Source organism: Tachypleus tridentatus, chromosome 8, assembly GCF_004210375.1.
Source record: "Tachypleus tridentatus isolate NWPU-2018 chromosome 8, ASM421037v1, whole genome shotgun sequence".
Lineage (NCBI taxonomy): Eukaryota > Metazoa > Arthropoda > Merostomata > Xiphosura > Limulidae > Tachypleus > Tachypleus tridentatus.
The window spans coordinates 21,895,412-21,917,509 of NC_134832.1; the positions used below are offsets into that span (position 1 = coordinate 21,895,412).

Sequence of the window (22,098 nt, forward strand, 5' to 3'; positions counted from 1 at the left end):
TTGAGATAGACCTTGCTTTTGCAGCTAGACAATTCTGCCACGTTCAAACTCTGTCAACTTTTTAGCCTTTACCATGATTTTATCCAATGTAACACAGAAGATTTCAATGGGAGATGTTGACAACGCTAATGCTTAAACACAAATTACTAATTTTCGTTACGTATTTACCGATTAACGCTTCGTTTCAGTATGGTCTTAAACTTTTGATCAACTAGTATTTAGGCTAATTTCATAGTGTTCACATTTTCCCCATTAAATGCTAAAAGAGTTTTTTTTTATTTTCCCTTTTCTTATTTTCATCTTTCGAAGCTCTACTCAAATAAGTGGTTGAATCTAACTGCACAAATACATATTGTTTCTTTATGTTTATTGGCCTTAAGATTTTGGCCAGCAGTATATCTGTGGACTTATAACGCTGGAAACTAGGTTTTCATACCTGTGTTGGGCAGAGCACAGATAGAGAATTTTGTAGCTTTGTTCTTAAATTACAAACAAATCGACAGATTACATGTTTTTTATTTAATGGTATATAGTCTTTAGAATTACAATTTTAATAAAAATGTAAAGACATTCACTACATGGCCAAAAGTATGTGGACACCAGACCATCACACCCATAAGTGCTTGCTGAACATCTCGTTCCAAAACCATGACATTAATATGGAGTTGGTCCCCGTCTTTGCTGCTATAAGAGCCTCCACTCTTCTGAGAAGGCTTTTCACTAGATTTTGGAACATGGTTGCAGTGATTCGCTCCTATTCAGTTACAAGAGCATTAGTGAGGTCGAGCGAGAAGACCTGGCTCGTAATCGACGTTTCAACTCATCCCAAAGTAATCTCGGCGAACAATGTTTTTATGGACCTCGCTTTGTGCATGGGGGCATTGTTACGATGAAACAAAAATGGGCCTTCTTTAAACTGTTATTACAAAGTTGGAAGCACAAAATTCTCTAGAATGCCATTGTATGCTGTAGCATTAATATTTCCCTTCATTGGAACTGAAGAGCCTAGGAAAACATGGAAAACAATCCCAGACCATTATTGTTCCTCCACAAAACTTGGCACTATGCATTCAGGCAGTTAGCGTTCTCCTGTCATTTGCCAAACCCAGATTCGTACGTCAGACTGCCAGATCGCGTTTATAATGCTCCAAAATCTAACGACAATGTGTTTTACATCACTCCAGCCGACGCTTGGCATTGCGTATGGTGATCTTAGACTTACTTGTGTGCGGTTGCTCGGCCATGGAAACCCATTTCATGAAGTTTCTGATGAACAGTTCTTGTGCTTCCAGAGGCAGTTTGGAATTTGAGAATGAGTGTTGCAACTGTGGACAGACGATTTTTACGCGCTACGCACTTCAGCACTCAGCGTTCCCGTTCTGTGAGCTTGTGTGGCCTACTGCTTCGTAGCTGAAATGTTGTTGCTCCTAGACGTTTTCACTTCACAATAATAGTGCCTACAGTTGATCGAGACAGCTCTATCAGGGCAGAATTTTGAAGAACTGACTTGTTGGAAAGGTGGCATCCTGTGACAATGCCACGTTGAAAGTCATCGAGCTCTTCAATGCGACCCATTCTACTGCCAATGTCTGTCTAAGAAGATTGCATGGCTGTATGCTTGACTCTATGCACCTTATAGCAATGGGTGTGGCTGAAATAGCCGAATCAACTAATTAAAAAGAGATGTTTACATACTTTTGGCCATATAGTGTATTCTCCGGGTAAACTAATGTTATAAACGTTCTATAGGATTTCATAATAAAATTAATTAAATCAATCTACGCTTTGTATAAATATCCACAATATTACACTCAAACTGATTAGTAGTCAGTGAGCCTATAAAATGTAACTTGAGATTTTCCGCAGCTAAGGTACTTCTCGTACAATGTATATTAATGGCCAGTGAATGAATATATTGAGCACATTTCAAACATGGATATCCAGTTTGTCTAAAATATTATAGGATGGAGAACGCAAGCAGTATACTGACCCAAAACATTTGATGATAAACTTTGCCCAGAAGTATTAATTGTGTTACTTTTAGAAATATTACTGAATAGTTATAATTAAGGATGTTCTCAGTAAATCGCGTTCCCCTGACAGGAACTTTGAAGTCAGAAGACACCACGTTTTTAATTGTTCATAGAAAATGTATATCAACTTTATTATACAGGTCAGAAACAACTTAGAATACTTTGTGGTTGTACTGAACATAAAAATCTCCTAAATATTTCTAAAGTTTCCTTCTACTGTCATGTTATCACTTCTGAAGAATTTTTGACAAATTTATACTCATTAAGATCAGAGATCATGGTTTATAAAAAAAACCTATGGGATCAAACCTTTCTTTATTAGATCAAAGATCATGGTTTACAAAGAAACTAGGGAATCGAAGCTTTGTTCATTAGATAAGAGATCGTAGTTTACAAAGAAACTAAGGTATCAAACCTTTGTTCATTAAGATCAGAGATCGTGGCTTACAAAGAAACTAGGGGATAAAACCTTGGTTCTTTTACTTATTGTTATAGTGTATAAAATTTGTCGTTCTCTCCAAAATTAAACATCACAGTTTTACAGCAAGTTATAGAATGTTACAGTATATTAACTTCCTAGCGGTTTATGCTCATTTTCTTTTTTGTCGTCGGAGCTCCTCTGAAATTACATTATGGTTCTATGCTTTTAAAAAAAGAACACATTCGTGGCTTGAACGATAATGTTGATTCTAGAAGTCATTTCAGTCAGTTTGCGAAGATAATTTAATCTTTTTCCTAAATGCGGCAACTAAACATCAGGTTATTAACTTTAGAAGCTTTCTGTAATTCTCTAGTTTATTTCTAAAATTGCTTTTGCACCAAGTGATGCAGTTTTACTGCAAAATAAAGGGTAGTTGATCATCGCAAGTGTCTTAAGTAACCTCAGCCTCTGCAAGAAAACTAACGTAACAGTTCTCAGTTAATATGACTCAACAGAGAAAAAAATATAACAGGTTAAATATCTTTAATCTCTCTCAGTGCTTAGGAGCTAAATAAAAAAACAACATTGTTTCGGAAATAAACAATGTTTAACATTTTTATAATGTAATGTAAAGAAACAATCATCTGCACAGACATAAACATTTTGCTCGTGTTAATCTGCCATCATTAGAGGTATATCTGTTGAAACATCAAATATCTATGTATGCATATTTTGAAATCCTTTTTTTAACTTATTCTATATCTTATTTATTTCCAGCATTTATTTCATACTTCTACAATTTTCAATAATTAGTTTGTTGTATATATATTTATGTATTAAACTGCCCAATGAGTTGATGAATATTACTGTCTACTTCAGCATACTGAACGTTTATATTTAAAAAACAATCACGTCAACAGTATTATATAACAGGAAAGTACTTTTCACGAAACTGCTGCTTATTTCATAAAACAACTAAAAATTGATTTCTGATCATGTATGTAGCCTTTGAATCTATCTGTCTGTCTATATAATGAACAGTATTACAGTGCACTCAGAATTTTAGGACATAATAAAATTTGGGTAACTTGCAATTTGATAGGGTTGTACCTTAATCCAATACGCGCAGAAGGTTTCCTTCAACTTTTATTTTAGATCTTTTCAAGGATTTTATTTGGTCGAGAGTCAGAGAAACTAAAAATGTATATATTGTCATATTTGCAGTAATGAAGATAAATATTGGCACAAATGTAAATGTAAAACATTGTTATAAACTATTTTCAGAAAATTACGAGAATTAAAAATATGACTAAAGATATTTTTTATTGTTTCTCCAAGCAATGTAAATATTTTGGTATTTGTTTAATTATATTACAGCTTGTGTGTAATGAGATGTTTGTAAGATATTAAGCAATTTTTATAAAAAATATGAAATTTGTAAATAAAAACAAGAACTTTGTGTTTACAAATAAATCGACATACGATGGTAATCTCTCACTATTAAGTCTTCGGTAAAGTATCACCGATTATTGAAAGTAGTATATAGAAAATGCATAATTTAGAACAAAAGTACAGAAAGTAAGTCATTAAAAAAACAGTACATCATATATAAAGAGCTACTGGGTGAATTATATAATTATATAATTCATAAGAACTGCAAAAATTATTACAATTTTATTCGTCTTTAATCAAAAATCTATAAGTAATTCCTTTATCCAATTTACCCTTCCATAATTTTGAGCTGAGAGACTGAGAAAGGTAAATAGTCAACAACACCTTCCGCCAACTCTTCTGGTACTCTTGAGTAAATGAATAGGGGGTTTCATCACTGTTTTCTAATGCACCTACTATCCCCCTTCCAAAACGGAGCACAATGGTTTTTTTTTCGGTAATGGGACGTGAAAATTGGACCCTCATATCCATAATATGGCAAACTAACCATTTGGCCACTTTCGGTTTTGAGTTCCAAACGTGTTTAAAAAATAGTTAGTCTATATGAACATATTTACTTAAATCTTGTGAACAACGACTAACTCTGTTTTAGTTAAAGAAGCCAACATTCGCGAGCGAATGCAATATGTCTCTGTCACGCAATCCCAACATGGCCAAATTTTCACTCCAGTAAAATCATGAAAAACACAGAAATATTGAAAGGTGTTTATATCGCTGCCTGGGATCAGCAAAGAATGTATCAAATCCAGTGTAAGTTGGTTGACATATTTCACGAAAATCTAAATTTACTTTCCTCGCTGAAAAATTGACAAAAATTCTAAAATTATTTATTCTTTTCCTCTGTTTGGGACCTACAAATAGTATACTTGTACTAAATTCCATGTAAATTGGTGAAAACAAGGCTAAGTAACTGACCAAAATCCCTAAAAATGTGAGCTTTAACCTTTTGGTTCAAACAAAATGATCAAATATAAGTATATCCTATATTTTTTAGGTACATGCATGTGATTTGTAAGAAAATATCTTTGTACCAAACACCGCGTAAATAGGCAATAATACAACGGAATAACTGTAAAAATCCCTAGAACTATTCTTTTTATGACATTTTAATTCTTTATGCTTTTTTAAAAATGAAGTACACGTTTTTTTGTTGTTGTTATTGTGTGAAACCTGTCAAAAAGTATCTTTGTACCAAATCCCATCTAGGTCAAAATATGTTCAAGTAATTGAGCAAAATACACCAAAAGTATGTTTCTTTTGGTAAGTTTTTATATTCCTAGATAGACTCAGAATGACCAAACACAACTTTTTTGTGTGTCAATATGTCGAGTGCATTAAGCTGGGGGATTATAACGCAAAAACTTGTGGTTCGATGCTATGATTGGCACAGCACAGATAGTCAATTATACAACTCTATGCATAAAATAAACTAAAGATTAAAACTTTAAGTATTATATATTTTAGCGTGAAAAAAGATTAGATCAACCAAATAATTTATTTGCTCTCATTATTTCATGAAGTATTCAAGAGGTTTTACGTCTAAGCAACTTTTTATTCGAGTCTAGTGAAATTAAAAAGCAAACAATAGAACATTTAGAAATGAAAAACTAAAAACTATTCAGAAAGAAAACACGAATATTAATTTGCATGTATAACTATTGCCAAATAGAGTTAAGTTGGTCTTTTAATATACTCCATAAAGGTGGTTTTCTCATTCTTAGTTCCCCAAGTAATCCATGGCGAACTGTTTGTTTAGTTCTCGTATACTTGATTAGAAAATTATTCCGTTTTTCTAACTCAGATAGCAATGCTTTTGTGATGAGTTTCCAGTCACTAACCTAACGGTGCACAGTAACTTTTGTTTGCAAAAAGTATAAAACCCAATAAGGAAAAGGGATTTCGACTCGTTAGCGTCGATGTAGAAAATGAGATGATCTGATGTTCTTGTCCCAAGGGGAGTATTATGCTGCTAGAACAAAGAGAGCTTTATACGGTAACTGGATTTTACACAGGATTCTAAGAGGCATTGCTGAATTTATCCTCCAAAAACAAAAACAAAGAAGAATCAAATGTAATAGTTCCATATTCTCAGCTAAAAGCATTCAGTTGTAGAGTTTATGTAGATAATTTACATCTGCTAAATGTAAACCAAAAAAAAAAAAAACTTAGTATTTTTTGACTTAGTAAATCGTTTCAAAGAACAATATAGAATAATAGAAAATAACATTCAACGAAAACAAATGACCAATGACGTACACGTTAATACTTACCTTTAATTCCGCTTTATATGCACATTTAACATAAAATATTTATGGATCTCTTGCTCTCGGCAAGAAACTTTTGAAGGTACAACGATTGTTAGTAAATTATTAATACTGTAGGAACTGTGTTGGTTATATCTAAACTAAATGATTCTTTTTGGAATATAATTTTTCTTGACGTTTAGCCTTTTGCTTTCTGAAGAATAGTTTGCTAACGCATCCCAAAGAAAATATTACATTAATTTTTAAAGCATTATGAAAGGATTAAATAAAACACAGACACTCGACATAATTAATTTTCTCTAATGTTCAGCTTACATGCTACTACTTCCAATATACTTTAAAAAAAGGGTCCTCGTAATTTTTTGATATATTTAAGTTTAAAGAAAAGGTAAATCAATTGTGATGACTTTCACCAGCATTCACGAAATCTATGACCGCTAGTGTATGACTAATTTTTAGATGGAAATGTGAAGAACTACCTATTGTTCTCTTGGGTTTTCAGTCTTTACTGTTTGTTAAAGGATTCTAGAAAAAAGGTAAACTGTAACGATAAATTAATTTGCCAGTACACTGATTTAACTCTAACATTATTTAGTTTGTATGAAAAGTAACATTCCCTGCTAGTACAACGGTAAGTCTACGAATTTACAACCCTACCATCAGCGTTTCGATTCCCTTTGGTAGACTCAGCAGGTTATCTTCTCTGGCTTTATTATAAGAAAAACACAACCAAGGAAAGTAAAACGCGATGTTTAATGTCCATTTTATTAATAAAATATAACCATTAGTTGAGGTCTGTTAAATTATTTAAACTTATAATAAGAATGAAGTCTCACGCTTTTAGGAAAACCTAAAGAAGAAATTTGTTTTATGAATTATAATAATTCAATATTAACATATTTTACGTTTTCAGAATGGCGGTGGCGGGAAAATAATAAACACTTTTTTATATATTGTAACTACAATACTGAGTCACCATTAGGTGACTGCTATCACTTTTCTATACTATTTATGAATTCATTATATCTCTCTGTGTCTCTCCAACCTTACTTGTGGACGAAATATCTAGTTAGATGTGGTAATAATCAGTTTTGAAAACGCCTTCCTGTGGGTCAGGGGTAAGCTCATAGAGTTACAACATTCAGGCATTCGACCACCCGAGGTGGACAAAGTTCAAATAAGTCACTGTGTAGCTCTGCAGTAAAATCCACATCTCTGAAAACTGGAACAGTTCTTTTAAAGCGGACATACTTATTTAACAAACCAAATTGTGTGTTTAATGTTCTTTTTAACCATAGTAATGGTTACATTTGTAATTTATGTCAGACGACTTATAGCTTCATCACTTTCCGATGTAGAATGTTTGCAACTCGTAGAAATAACTGATCACATCTTAATATGAATTTGTTTTAAGTAATGACAACAGCAGCATATAGTAACTACAGCTGTAAGATAAAGATACACTTATTTCCATTTTCGGCATCATGATTCGCAAACTTTAGGGCTGTTTCATTATTAATCGGTTAACCTAAACGCCTTTGTTTAGAAACAACAACATGATCTCGAAACTATCAATTATAAAAGCGAAACCTATATGGGTACCGAAATCTGGAGAAAATGACGTTTTAAAATTTGTCTTAGAAACGCTATTTGAAGAGAAAAAAACTATTTTAAAACTGTGTTAAAAATAATATAGGTATGTTAAAGTGAATCACTCGATAATAAGCAGTCTCTAACTGGAAGATCCATCTTGAAATCATTTACCACAGTAAGTTCTAATCGTATAGCACTAACAATTTAAAATTAAATTAAAAGCTGAGATATATCGTTACGATGTCATAAATGTGTTGGTTTAACAGAAATTAACATAACATTAAACGTTCAGCATCTTGAAACTATAAAGTCAAACAAAGTCGTAAACTGTGGTAAGATTTTTTTACAAGTAGACAGTGCTTTGCAGAACAATTATTTTCAAAATTTCTAATGAACAGGTATCTAACAGGACCTCAGTTTTATTTTAGGCTTGATAACAAAACGTTTCTGTGCGCTTTCTGCAATTTAACGTTTCTTCAAGAAGCACAACCGTAGGTTGACACATTTTGAAATTGTATGATTAACTACTTGTCAGATTGTTAATGCAAGAGTGATTCCTTAATTTCAAACTGGCTTATACAACTTTTTTGAAATTCCAAACCTTTTTTCTTTTCTGCTATGAAATTTTTGGAATGTCCTTCTTACATATTTTTTTCACTTGTTCCACGTGTATAATATGTTACTTTTAGACTTTTATCAAAATTGAACGCAGTGTTCTAGATAATAATGATTCCACTCAATTCCGAACTGTAATTATAGCCTGCCGGAAATCCCAGTTAAAATATCTTTATGTCATTTGCAATAACAACTAAAGAAACCGATTTTAGGCGAACAGAAATGTGATACTATGTCTTTGAAAAGAAACAACAACAACAAAAACAAACAACAACTTCAAAATCAGAGCAGGATTTGAAAGTTTTAATCTGCTACGGAATAACATTTATATAAGTGACTACGGCGCATTTCAGCGACTTAGTTTGTGATTATTTCATTTAATTAAATTATTATTTTTAAAGTTGTACTTGCAGCAAAAGTTTTTTTTTTACTTTCATAATAGTTTCTCAGATTCAGTTTTACTTTCTTGTTGGTGAGGTGGGAACATTTACTTTAGTATTTATATCGTGTTTTCATTAAGATAATATTTAGTTTTCTGTCTCATTCTCCTATTTGTCACAATAACATGTTTGGGTGCTAAGTTTTAGTTGTCCGTTGTGGTTTTCTTGTAGTTAATGTGCAAGATTTAATTTTCCATCGCTTGAAGTTGTTCTCTATGTGTAAAACATTTTTTTCTCTGCAGTGTCAGCATGTTATCTGTGTTCCATTCTCGGTTTGTCTGTAACATCAGTTTGTTTTTTGTTTGCTACGTTTTTCTTCCCTTAGTATCAATTTGCTGTGTATGCGTCACATGCGCTTTTTTCAGTTGTGTGTTTTTCAAACTCTATTTCGTATTTCTTAAAATAAGTTAAGGTTGAAAGCTGAGATTTATTTTCGAACACATATTTACTCCAAGTTTTTATGTTTTTTATTTGTAATTTGATAGAATTAGATAAAATAAACACCTAGATACTTTAATCATTATAATATATATATGTAAATGCTTACGCTAACGAACGAAGCGTGATCTTTACTTACATTGATAGTTTGTTCATTATAAGAGAACAGTAAGATTGATAATTAAAAAAATAAAATTATCGGATCATTATGTCATAAACACAAAAATCTCATTAAACTATTTATAAAAACTGAAAAGCATACACTGTAATTTCTATTACATAATTATTTTCTTCTAGTTTTCTGTGACCTGGTCTGGCATGGCTTGGCTGTAAGGGCGCTTGACATGCGTCGTAAGTGTGTTGTGGGTTCGAATCCCTGTCATACCGAAAATGTTCTCGATTTCATCCGTAGAGTTACTATCTAATGTGACAGTCAATCGTACGATTCATTGGAAAAGACTAGCCCAAGAGTTGCCAGTGGTTGCTGTTCACTACCTGCTTTCCTTCTAGTCTATCACTGCTAAATTAGGGAAAAACTATAGCAGATAATCCTCGATCAGTTTTGCGCGAAATTCGAAATAAACTTAATTTTCTGAACGAGAAAGATCCTTTATGTTCAGATAAAGCAATTATGACAATCGATATTACTTATATGCATTATTATATTACTTTCTATAATAAATAACATTTTTAACAAATACGAATCACAAAAGAAATACTTCAGTTCTGCGTATGTGTTGTTCTTATAACAAAGCTACATAAAGCTATTTGCTGTGTCCACCGAAAGGAATCAAACCCCTGATTTTAGCGTTATTAATCCGAAGACTTACCGCTGTTCCAACAGTTTTGCCAGCTAAAATAAACTATATCTTTCGTTACAGTTTTGTTGGCATTCTATAAATTTGATTATCACTCTTCTAGCTTGTAGTAAATAAGTGTAATATTTGCTGAAAGTTTTCAGAATAACTCGTTGTTTAGGATAATTAGAAGTTATTATCCATATAAGCCGTTCGCCCATTCAGTTAAAGAATACGAGGAACGTCTACCAACAGATGAATGATGCCTAAAAACTATATTTACAATAACTATATATGTATAGCAAAATACGTTATTTACCTTCTATTAAAAAAGAAAGCGTTACAGTAACTTTATTCTATATTTTATCATCAATTACACAATTCTACTTATATGATATATGCAAAAATTGTGTTTTTTCGTGTAGTAATTACTGTGTGAACCTTACGATGTCAGTGATGTTATCTTGTTTAAGTAGCAATCTCATGAACGTCATTCTCATTAATACGTGGACCTTACATTGTCATAAACGTTATTCTTAAAGTAATTAATACATGGATTTTACCATGAACATTGTTATTTTATTAATTAACATGTGGACCTTACGATCTCATTAAAGTTATTTTCGGTTTGATATTTCTATTTGGTTAAAAAAAATTAGATTTTAACGCCGTGAGGGCGTTATAAGTGACGGTAAATCCCACTATTTTTGGTAAAACAGGAGCCCAAGATCTGATTGTGAGTGGTGATGACTTCCCTGTAATGTTACACTGCTAAATTAAGGACGGCTAGCGCAGATAGCCCTCGTGTAGTTTAGCGCAAAATTAACAAACAAACAAACAATTATTCCAAAGAAGTATATACAAGAATTCCCCTCTTTATTGAACTCCTGTATCAGACGAGAATGACGTCATAATTAATAACCTCAAACGTGTTGTTATTTAATTCTTAATGTTCGTGTTTTTATCGCTGTACTTCTTATTAGTCTTAATAGCACAGTTGATATAGTTTTCCACGCATTTTTCAATTTACGGCAAACTTGCATATGAGTAGAAGAAATTTGATTTTCAGATGATCCGTCAGAATAAAATGATTTTGAACACAGTCAGACAACCTCTGTTGTAACTTCGGCAAAAATTTTTAAATCCTTTGGAGAATCAAGTGAACAACCACGAACAAACTGTAGCGTCTACGTTCTGTTTCTTACTAATTTGTTTTGCTTAACAAATTCCTACAATTACTTCGAATGAAAATACCAAAACCTTTAGCACAAAAAACATGTAGTGAGACAGAGATACATGTATTAGCATGATATATGTAATTTAGCTTACTTACAGAAGTGATCAGTGTAAGAAACTTGAACAAGCATAGGCACAAACTTAGTATATTATCGGTTGTAAGAAAGACATTGTGTTTGTTTGGACTTAAGCACAAAGCTACACCATTGGCTATCTGTGCTCTGCCAGTCAAGGGTATCAAAACCCGATTTTTAGCAGTGTGAGTCTACAGATCACTGGAGGGGGACAAGCATACTCTGAATAAGAAAGTGTAGAAATTGAATCAAATTTTTCTTAAAATGTATGAGTAGTAACAGACTCATTTCAACATGCTTAGTTTAATAAGTTCTGATAGAAAACCTCTCCATCTAATATTTCTATAAGTCTTCAAATATACGTTTTAGTGTCATAAATTCAAATATGGAGAATCGAAATATACGTTATCATTTTGTATAAAACTGGTAACAGTTATATGTAACTTAAAGAGGTTTATATATTTCTTTTTCTTTAAAGTAATATTGAAAGAAAAACTTTACCTAGCGAGACTGATGGCTTTTTTTGTACTAAAACATTAAATGTTAGGGTAAAAATTAAAATAACTAAAAAGCAAATGTTGTTTTAATACATCAGTGAGATATCATCGGAGCTTGTATGCCCTCTTTAGTGAAGAAATGTTTATTAATCCTTGTTAAAACATCATCGACTACGTTTGTCAAACCTTTCGTAAAACCGTTTTGAATTTTGAGTTATCAAGTGAAATACCGATTACGTAATTGTGGATAACAAGCTCAAAATATCTCTTGTGAAAGTTTGGCTAAGAATCAAAATTACTGAATGGAATTCTTCACCTCTCAGCTTTTGATTGACACATTAAACGAATAAATGTTTGTATAACTGATATTTTAGCTGTTTCTTTGATATTTATTCCATATCTAAATTGGATAACACATCTGTGCTTGTAAAAGTTAAAGTTATTTAATTCTAAATTTTTACTTATCATAATTTGTTTTAAGATGATAAAGAAACATAGTTTTAGATATATTACGTTTCTAATTGCAATTCACCTAAAAATATTTAAATATCTCTGACCCACATTCACAACATTATGCCAAAGTAAAATCCATGGTATTTTTCTGAATTAAATTTTCAACAGTAATATGTTTTCTTGATTAGATGAATAAAGCTAAATTTGTTTGCCTGTTTTTTATCATATCACGATTTTCTACAATTGTTTACCAATTTACATTAATTATAAAAGAAGTAAACAAATAACAAATAATAATTAAAAACGTTGCTTCGTAGCGATTGCAGGCATTTTGGTAGAATACAACAATGCAACTTAGAGGCCTGATAAAAATAATTGATTAGATAAAGCAATCCAACATGTAAGTTCCTTCCGATAATCTAGAGATCCTCATACATACAAGTGTGATATGTGTGTGTAAGTTGTTATTCTTTCGATAGCATATCTCTTTATCTAAGGATACAACTACGAAATTACAGCCCAGCGTATATTGTAGCTAAGAAACGAGCAAGTGCTCTTGCGCTTGTGGTGGGTTATATAATCTTCGGTTTTCTCCCATCTATTTAGAGTGACATTGACCAATGTAACAGGCATCTAACTTGCTTTTCCGAAGCAAAGGGTCACGTTGAGCAACATGCTATTAATCACCATTGCATGAATAATTCAGTACGGCTGGGCTTACAGAGCGTAACGGATGAAACCGTCATATAAAGCAGCACACACGACGTCATAGTTGCTCAATTGTTGTCTTTATTTAAGAGATTTATATAGAGATAGCGAAGACTCGGGGAGCCAAGACATAGATATAGATATGGTGGAACGAAGCCGTCGCTATTTCTGAGACACAAGAAAGCTACATGTATATAGACAACATTCATGTAAATGCTAATGTTCTTTTTCTTACAATAACAAAAATGTCCTCTTGTGTGTAATTCATATCGGTTCTGCTATATTAATAATTAATTGTACACATTTGTTTGACATACAAAAAAAAAACACAACAGATTGATGAGGTAGAAACTATTATAACATTGATTTTGAAGCCATAAACCGCTTCGATATTTATCTCTCTGCTCATAGGAATCGCAATCATTCGGTTGCAGCTTAAATTGTCATTTCTAAGATACACCTATCTAACAACTTAACTTTATTTTGTTTAAAACATTTTACAGACGTTCGCATTTAATCATAATTTTTATTTAATTTCTATCTAAAACGTCTCTCATGTTAAATAAAGATTTACTTTTTATGGGTTTATTTCTATTACAAGTTACAAATATATTCTATTTGAGAATGAACAAAATAAAAATCTTAAAACAAATACCCTAAGTACTTTTAGGTTAAAAGTTCAAATGCATAATTTATTTCTGATAAAAATGCTCTTGACATTTATTACCAAAGATAATATTGCAGTAGTTTAAATTTAGTAGAGGAAAGGTTACCATAGAATAAGGATGTCATATCTTAATTTTCAAGGTAAATGTAAGTGTAAGTCCTCTTCTCTTCCAAGTCCTCTTCATTAAGTCAACTACAAAAGACAAAATCATTGACATTAATTCGGATCATTCAAATATGTATTAACAATGGTCTGTAAGAATAACATAATAACACCTATCACTTTCTTCAGTTTCATGAACATGGGCTATTATTTTTAGATTTAAAAGGGGCTAGCACAAGGACGACCTGATGTTATCAGTGACCCATTGAAAACAGTGAAGTGGAAATTAGTCAGTATACGAGATAGGCCATAGCAAATCCACAAAAGGAAAAGAAGGAAAAACCCTAATTAGTACGACAAGCCTTGGTTTATGGGAAGTTATAATGTGACGGTCAATCTCGCTATTCGTTAGTCAAGTAGTAACCCAAGAGTTTCTCTAGTCTGTCCCCTCTTGGCACAATGTTACGTCTGCAGACTTACAATGCTAATAACCGGCGCAGAGGATAGATCGCCCATTATGTAGCTTTGTGCCTAACTACAAACAAACCACCAAACCAACAATTGTTACGAAGTTAACAATAAAAAAAAATAATAAAAAGAATTATGGCATTCTTCAGCATAAAACCTTGTTCATTCAAGTCTCAATAAAGCCTTAAACGTACAAGATTTGATGAAAGTATTTTCCTCGTCTGTTGTACAAGATTAGCTTATATACCTAGCTTAGGATGTGTTAGTAATTCCTATTTCCAATTCAGTATGAATGTGTTTTTGTGTTTGTACATTGGCAAACCATAGTCCCCTCTTTCACAAATCTTCCTTGATGACGTTGAAAATAAGTTCAATTAACTGGATGACAAATCTGATATCTTTGAACAATATATTTATAACTACATTAAACAGTTTTATAAATTTAATACATTTCATACAGACATACAGCTCACTTACGAACCAAAATTTAGTGACCACATATCTTTCAATGATAATTTAATTAGAAAATCTCGTAATCCGAGGGTCGTGGGTTCGAATCCCCGTTACACCAAATATGCTTGCCTTTTCAGCCGTGGGGGCGTTATAATGTACGATCAATCCCACTATTCGTTGATAAAAAAAGTAGCCCAAGAGTTGGTGGAGGTGGTGGTAATGACTGGCTGCCTTCCCTCTAGCCTTGCCCTCTGGTGGCACAGAGGAATGTCTGCGAATTCACAAGGCATAAAAACGGGGTTTTAATACCCGAGGTGGGGAAAACACAGATAATCTATTGTGTTTCATTGAAAACAACCCTCTAGTCTTTCACTTTTAAATTAGGGACGGACAGCGCTGAAAGTCCTCGTGTGGCTTTGCGTGAAATGAAAAACAAACAAACAAATTTACTTAAGCAGATTTTTAGATTAGTTCCTCAAAACTTTCTATACAATGTCATTACGAATTAGGGAGCTGCTGCTCATTTTATCTTTTCTTGTTGATTAAGTTGTAGATGGATGATTACTGCATAAGCCGATCGTGCAAATATTCTTTATCTTTATTAAGGAGTCGTTGGTTTCTGCGGTAATTCTTAACAATATTTGTACTCAAATACTAATGTCTTCAGCTGTTCTTCTGCTATAAACAATATTGATAACACTATGTAACACAAATTTTGTTCCTGGATAGGATGTGTTATTTCTTAATTGTTTATGTTGTAAAAGTATTCCCTTCAAACGAGCTTTTGTGATCAGGATAATGAAATTTAGAAATTAACCTAATTTCTATGTGAAAACGGGCAAATTTGCACATTTTCATTTACATAAGGTCTGAATAAAACATACAAATCAATATTTACATGTATTTGTACTAAAGTTATACAAAAATGAACAAAAATGTTTAGAAATGAGTAGTTTTTGAGATTTGCGACTGTAATGTAAATCACTTTCGCGTATCAGCCCCCAAATATAGTCTCCCATTATGTTTTCATTACACGCTCCTTGGCAGCGGCGTTCAAAGTCCAGTATATCTTGGTAGAAGCGCTCACCTTGCTCCTCTGAGTATGCTCCCATGTTCTCCTTGAATGTATCAAGATGAGCGTCAAGGATATGGGCTTTTATGGACATCCTGCAACCCATTTTGCCGTAATTCTTCACCAGAGCCTTAACCAGTTCCACGTAATTTTTGGCCTTGTGATTGTCCAAGACGTCTCGAACCACTGCGACAAAACTGCCACAAGTTTTTTTTTACTTTCCTATTGAGCTTCTTGGAGAATTCTGTGCACTCTAGGATCTTCTTTACTTGTGGTCTAATGGAGACACCAGCTTTGACCTTTGCCTCAGACAGCTTAGGGTGAAGTCTCAAAGGTATTTGAAGGCTGCAGACTCCTTATCAAGAGCTGTTACATATTGTTTCATGAGACCTAATTTTATGTGCAATGGTGGGAACAACATCTTCTGGTGGTCCAGTTTGTTGTGGCCAATGTTTCCTGTTGTAGTGCGCTGCGGTGTCCCTGCTGTCCCAGAGGCAAAGTTAACAAGTAAAGTTATTAAAGCCTCCTTGAAGACCCATCAGGAATGCCACCATTTTGAAGTCTCCGATAACCTCCCAGCCATACTCATCATACTTCAAGCCTGCTAGCAAGGTCTTGACGCTGTTGTATTCCTCTCTGAATTTTAAAAGTATAATATAAACTCTTACTATTCAAGCAAGGAAAAATTTTCTGTCTTAGTTTCTAGAGTTTTTTTCCAGTGCTTACAGGTAAAATGAGGTCTCAGGGTTTGTCTTGATCCCTGACAGGCATGTCGAAATATGCCTTGTAGGCTTCACACATTTTAGCAGATGCTGTCACAGAGTATTTTTTCACTCTTCTCTTGATAAATTGGCCACATACATAGCAGAATGCGTCTGAAGAATGCTTACAGCTTCTTGATGCCATCTCTGATAAAATCAGATAGGTCTATTTGTTTACTTGGCAGCTAAAACTAAACTGAAGTGGTGAGTGGTGAGTCCCTGTATATATACATATATATATGTATATATTACTATGGAAAGTTCTAGAAAAATCTAAAAGGTTCTTGAAAATTCTTGTAAGTTCGAGAAAATTCTCTGTCAGCTACTCAGCACTGAATATACCTGGAATGTTCTAAAAATGGGCAAATTTCATTACTCAGGTCACAAAAGCAAAGTTTAAAGAGAAAAATAGGTTATTTCTATTTACTTTAGGCATAAGTAACTGGGAAATAACATTTTCTGCCCAGGAACAAGAAAAAGTAAAAGTTTGTCACATAGTGTTATGAATACAACAACAACAACAAAACAAATATAGAAGATCATTGCTATTGGATCAGGGACTGTCTTCAGGTGTTCTTTTGTTATAAACAATACTTATTATGAATACAACAACAACAAAAACTTACACACCTGCACAGACGAGTTGAAGATCGCCTTTACTGGATTAGTGACTGAGTCTTCAGCTATGTTTCTTTCGAGTTGAAACTCTGCTCAGCCATTCGCTATGAATGCCTAGTAAGAGACTCCAAAATCTAGGGTTTAATTTTGCAGAGAACTATTGGTTTCTTTGTCTTACTGACATTATCACGTGACCTGTCACTCTGTCTTAATATTCGCAGTCTTACACTTTGCAATTTCGTCCCTTCTGCCAACGAAAGGATTTTCTGCACAGGAAGTGACACTTGTTCTGTTAGAAATTCTTACAGTTTTAGGCTGTCGTACTTACACCAAAAAACACTATAGAAGCAAACCACTTGGACATTCGAAATAGTTCTGAAATGGACATGATATTTATAATATATGATATGCTCGCATATTACACCATTATGGAAAGTTGTAGTTATTAAGCTAAAACCTACACAATGTGCTATCTGTGCAATCTTCACCACGGGTATCAAAACCCGATTTGTAGCGTTATAAGCCCGAAAGCTTACCACTGAGTAACCGAAATAATGATTTTCAGCCTTGATGAAATTCACAATTTTGTTGGACAGTCAAATTTCTGTAGTATTTTTCATGAACCAAAACGATTAAGATAATTTTCAACATCTATTGCTCCTGCTTTCCTTCACGCAACTGCATAAGTCGTTAATGATTATATGAATTTGTTAACGAGCTAATTACGAAAGTAAACTAAACATTTTTGCGTTTAGATTACGTATTTCTGATAAATATAAAGGCAATATTTGACTTTAAGGTGTAGTAATATATTTTCTATTGCAATAAAGGTAAGTATTATCGAAAAATTATGAATAAAATAATTAAAATCTGTAAATAATAATTGTAATGTTGATGGGGACATATATTATGAAAAGAATATTGTAAATTTTAAGTCAAAATATTAAGTAAAATCAAAATGGAAGAAGGTAGTGCAAACAAGGGTGTTAATGTTATGTATAAATGCGTGCTGGGAAATTAAATAATGAAATTAAAAACTCGATTTATATTAATATACGAACAGAGTAAGATAATTACTTAGACCAGAACTGAAAAATCAACCTAAAAATGAGTAGAGCTAATTAAGTATTCTTTTTTTTTTGCTCTCACTTATAAATATTAGATCACATTGTTTCGTGAGTTAAACGTTTGTTTGTCGTTTTTGAAATTTCGCACAAAGCTACTCGAGGGCTATCTGTGCTAGCTGTCCCTAATTTAGCAGTGTAAGACTAGAGGGAAGGCAACTAGTCATCACCACCCACCGCCAACTCTTGGGCTACTCTTTCACCAACGAATAGTTGGATTGACCGTCACATTATAAGGCCTCCACGGCTGGGAGGGCGAGCATGTTTGGCGCGACTCGGGCGCGAACCCGCGACCCTCAGATTACGAAGCGCACGTCTTAACGCGCGAGGCCATGCCAGGCCCACGTGAGTTATACACCCTTGCAACACCAAAAATTATTTAAGTGAAACTAAATATGATAATGTTTTAATAAATATATTATATTTGGGGAATTTATCAGTTGATAACTTACTATATGTATAGGTTAATAAAGGATGTTATTTTATTGGGATGCAGATATTTTACTTCTCCTATAATTACCTGGCCTAAAACTTTCAGCCCTTTTCCAACAAGTATGAGTTTTTGTTTCAAATTAAGAAAACAATTAAAATGAAATAGAAAAGGTAATAGGTAATAAAACTAGATTTCGTCACTGTTGACATGAAATCATTTTGTTTTCTATCCCATTATAAACGTTTTTGAATTTTTTTAAATATTGTAGTGTGTGGTTTGTATCTAAATTTTTTGTTTGTTACTGGAGCGTATAGTTGCACAATGGGGTATCTACTAACTACATGGATCCAAATGGAAATTTAAACATTATAAGCGTTCAAACTTACCGCTAAGTTTGGGGCATTTGTTTCATAGATATGAACAATATATACAAATCTTGATGTTTTTTTTTGACACAATTTTATACAATTGTGAATATCACTAAATTTATTATTAATAGTAAAATGATTAAATATGATAATATATTGTGTACAAAAATAAACGAATATCAAAATAACTTTCAAGTGTTAGAATAATATCGAGTTTATTCTCAAATGTTTAAAGGTTTTAAATGAAAAGAAAGTGTTGGTGTTACGTTAAATATGATTTTTATTTTAAATGTTAACTTACTCGAATTATCAATGGATTAATTTTATCGTGTTGTTTTTATATCTTGAATTTCCTGTAAAAGATTAGTAATGGTTAAATTTTTTGCTTCCCACAAAGAAGAAATAATGGCTGGTACTGAAAGGTATTTTCCAACAGGAGAGAAACACTGGTTGGTGCTTTCAACAAATAATAAACACTATCAGAAACTTTAAAGCATATTTTTGACAAAATGAAATGGTGACTGATACTATAAAATGAATCAAAAGCAATAAAGAAATACTAGCTGTTACTGTAGGATGTAAGTACAAGCAAAAAAATGCTTGATTCAGTACAACTCCCAAAATATCAATTGTATAGAAAAAGTACTTTTGAAAAATAGATATATTGCTTTTTTTTAGTATTTCCAGAAACACTTTTCGGTATTGAGTAAATTATTTGATAACATGATAAGAAAATTATTCATACTTGAATTTCATAGAATTGTTTTTATCTAGATCATTCTTAGAAACAATCGAAACTAAAATATCACATTATACGAAAATTGACAATTAAATATTTTAGTAAACGTTAACGAATTAATTTTAATATGATCTTTTGTACGAGATAATAGTCTGATCAGAAATTTTAATAAATCTATAATATTCCCTTATGAACTGATAGATCACCTACAAACCTTAAAGTCGACAGGTCCCCCTAGTGGCACAACGGGATGTATACATTAAATCCGACTTATCATCTAAATTTTCAATAGGCATGGATAGTAGATTGACAGAGGTAACATAAATCGATGAACTCTTCACAGGTCTGTGAGTAGAATGGACTTTCGATGTTTGTTGTTTAGGTAAAGAGGGTAGACTTAGGTTCCCTTAATAGTAGATCAGTCACCATGCGTGTTAGCATTTCCATCTGTTCTCTCAATATTGACACAACTGCTTCAATTTGGCGACCTTAGACTCATTAACTTCCATAGTAATAGTTACTTTCAAACACTAGTTCATTTATATATAGCTTAAGTTACTAATGCATTAATCACTCGATACCAAACTGAGAAACAAAAAAATCCAAAGTCACAATTCAAACTTTATGAAAAAGGTGTCAATTTAATTATCGAAATGAACACGTTTCTACAGCCAAGATTCAACAAAAGCAACAACAACTATTCAGCAATCAAAAGACTTTCAAATAAGTTCAACACTTACTAAACTATAGTTAATAAACATGTGCTTGGCCAGGACTTGACACTAATGCTCATAAAAAAATATATCACAAATATCAATACTCTTTCAAATAATATAATTAATCATTTTTAATTTGTTGTATAATGAAAATTTAATTTCATACATGTCACAAGTTGATCATTTACTTACTTTTAAGTTCAGTGACATACAAAAACTCTTGTTATAGAATGATTAACATTAAATTTACGTACAAAATATATGATTATGTGAGTTTGAACAATTTATTTTCACTATAAAGTATAACATTAAATATACTAATGGCAACGACGTATTATAATTGCCTTGTTAAATTTTTCTTTTCATAATTTTTTCGTAACTTGATCACCTTCTTCTTTTAGTAAAACCATGAGTCCGATAGAACGTTCTACATCCAAATGAAAACATTATTTGTTTTAGCAAACAAAAAGGTCAAAAAGCTCATTAAGCTTGATGTCCTGCTTTATTTGTTTTTCAACACCATAGTTTATTGAGCTGGCTAATGATCTTGAATATCAAATACATGACTTTTGTCAGGAATATACTAAAAAAGACTAACAAACATATAAACTAAATGCAGTTAGTAAGAAACATGCTGTACTAGACAAAGAAGCAACAACAGTGATTTTTATTTACACAGATCAATTAAATGCAACTGACTTATAAAGCTAAACATGAAAATAAGTGCCCTTGTCAGGATAAATAATATGGTATATTGCAACACTGATTCTAGTTGTTACCATAACACTGTTTTTATTCATTTATTATATTTTCTGAGTCTATCGAAATAATGAAATTGAACTTTTGACCGTTTGTTTACTATCATTTATAAACCATATAAAATCTTACATACTGAGTTGGAATGAACATAAGTTTTATGAAACTGGTCCAATAAAATTATAACCTATGAAAATAGAACTAATCCATCAGCATAGTGTTTTATGTATAAAATGACAGTATTGTTTTTTATATCATAATTAAACATAGCTATTGATTACATGTTGAGACATCAGTGATCAAATAATCATGTTTCAGATTCTACTTGGTGGACGTCATCGCACTTAGTAAGATGCGCGCGCATTTTCTGAGAAAACAACAACTGATTTTTGCAGTAAAAATAATCTTACCGAATGAAAGTAGGAGAAAAATGTCTAATTTTGAATATGTTTATGATACTCACACATAGAAAATGTAAGTTAACAAGCAGTCTATGGCTCATCAGCGATAAAAATGTAAGTTAACAAGCAGTCTATGGCTCATCAGCGATAAAAATGACAAGTTACTTTCTAGAAGCCATAACCGGTATTTAGTCTTTTTCTTCTCAAAATCTACAGAAATATGCACAGTTGCTTAATGATGTGTCTACGGACTTATACCTCTAGATTAGATACCCGGATTGTAGCGGTGTGAGTCCGTAGACATTCCGCTGTACCACTGTGTGACTGGTTGGGGCAGAGATGTCTTGTTTTTAAAAAAAATAAAAATGCAGTTCATAAAGTAAAAAAAGTAAATACACT

General features: G+C 32.4%; 1 protein-coding gene across 1 annotated transcript in view; it reads right to left on the minus strand.

The window, feature by feature from the left end:
- Window positions 1-13,753: 13,753 nt before the first annotated feature.
- Window positions 13,754-22,098, minus strand: part of LOC143258651 (solute carrier family 35 member F1-like) — a 277,728-nt gene continuing 269,383 nt past the window's right edge. Inside the window, exon 8 of the mRNA XM_076517926.1 lies at window positions 13,754-13,880. Coding sequence (XP_076374041.1) covers window positions 13,872-13,880 — 9 coding nt within the window. The 3' untranslated portion in view covers window positions 13,754-13,871. The remainder of the gene's footprint in view (window positions 13,881-22,098) is intronic.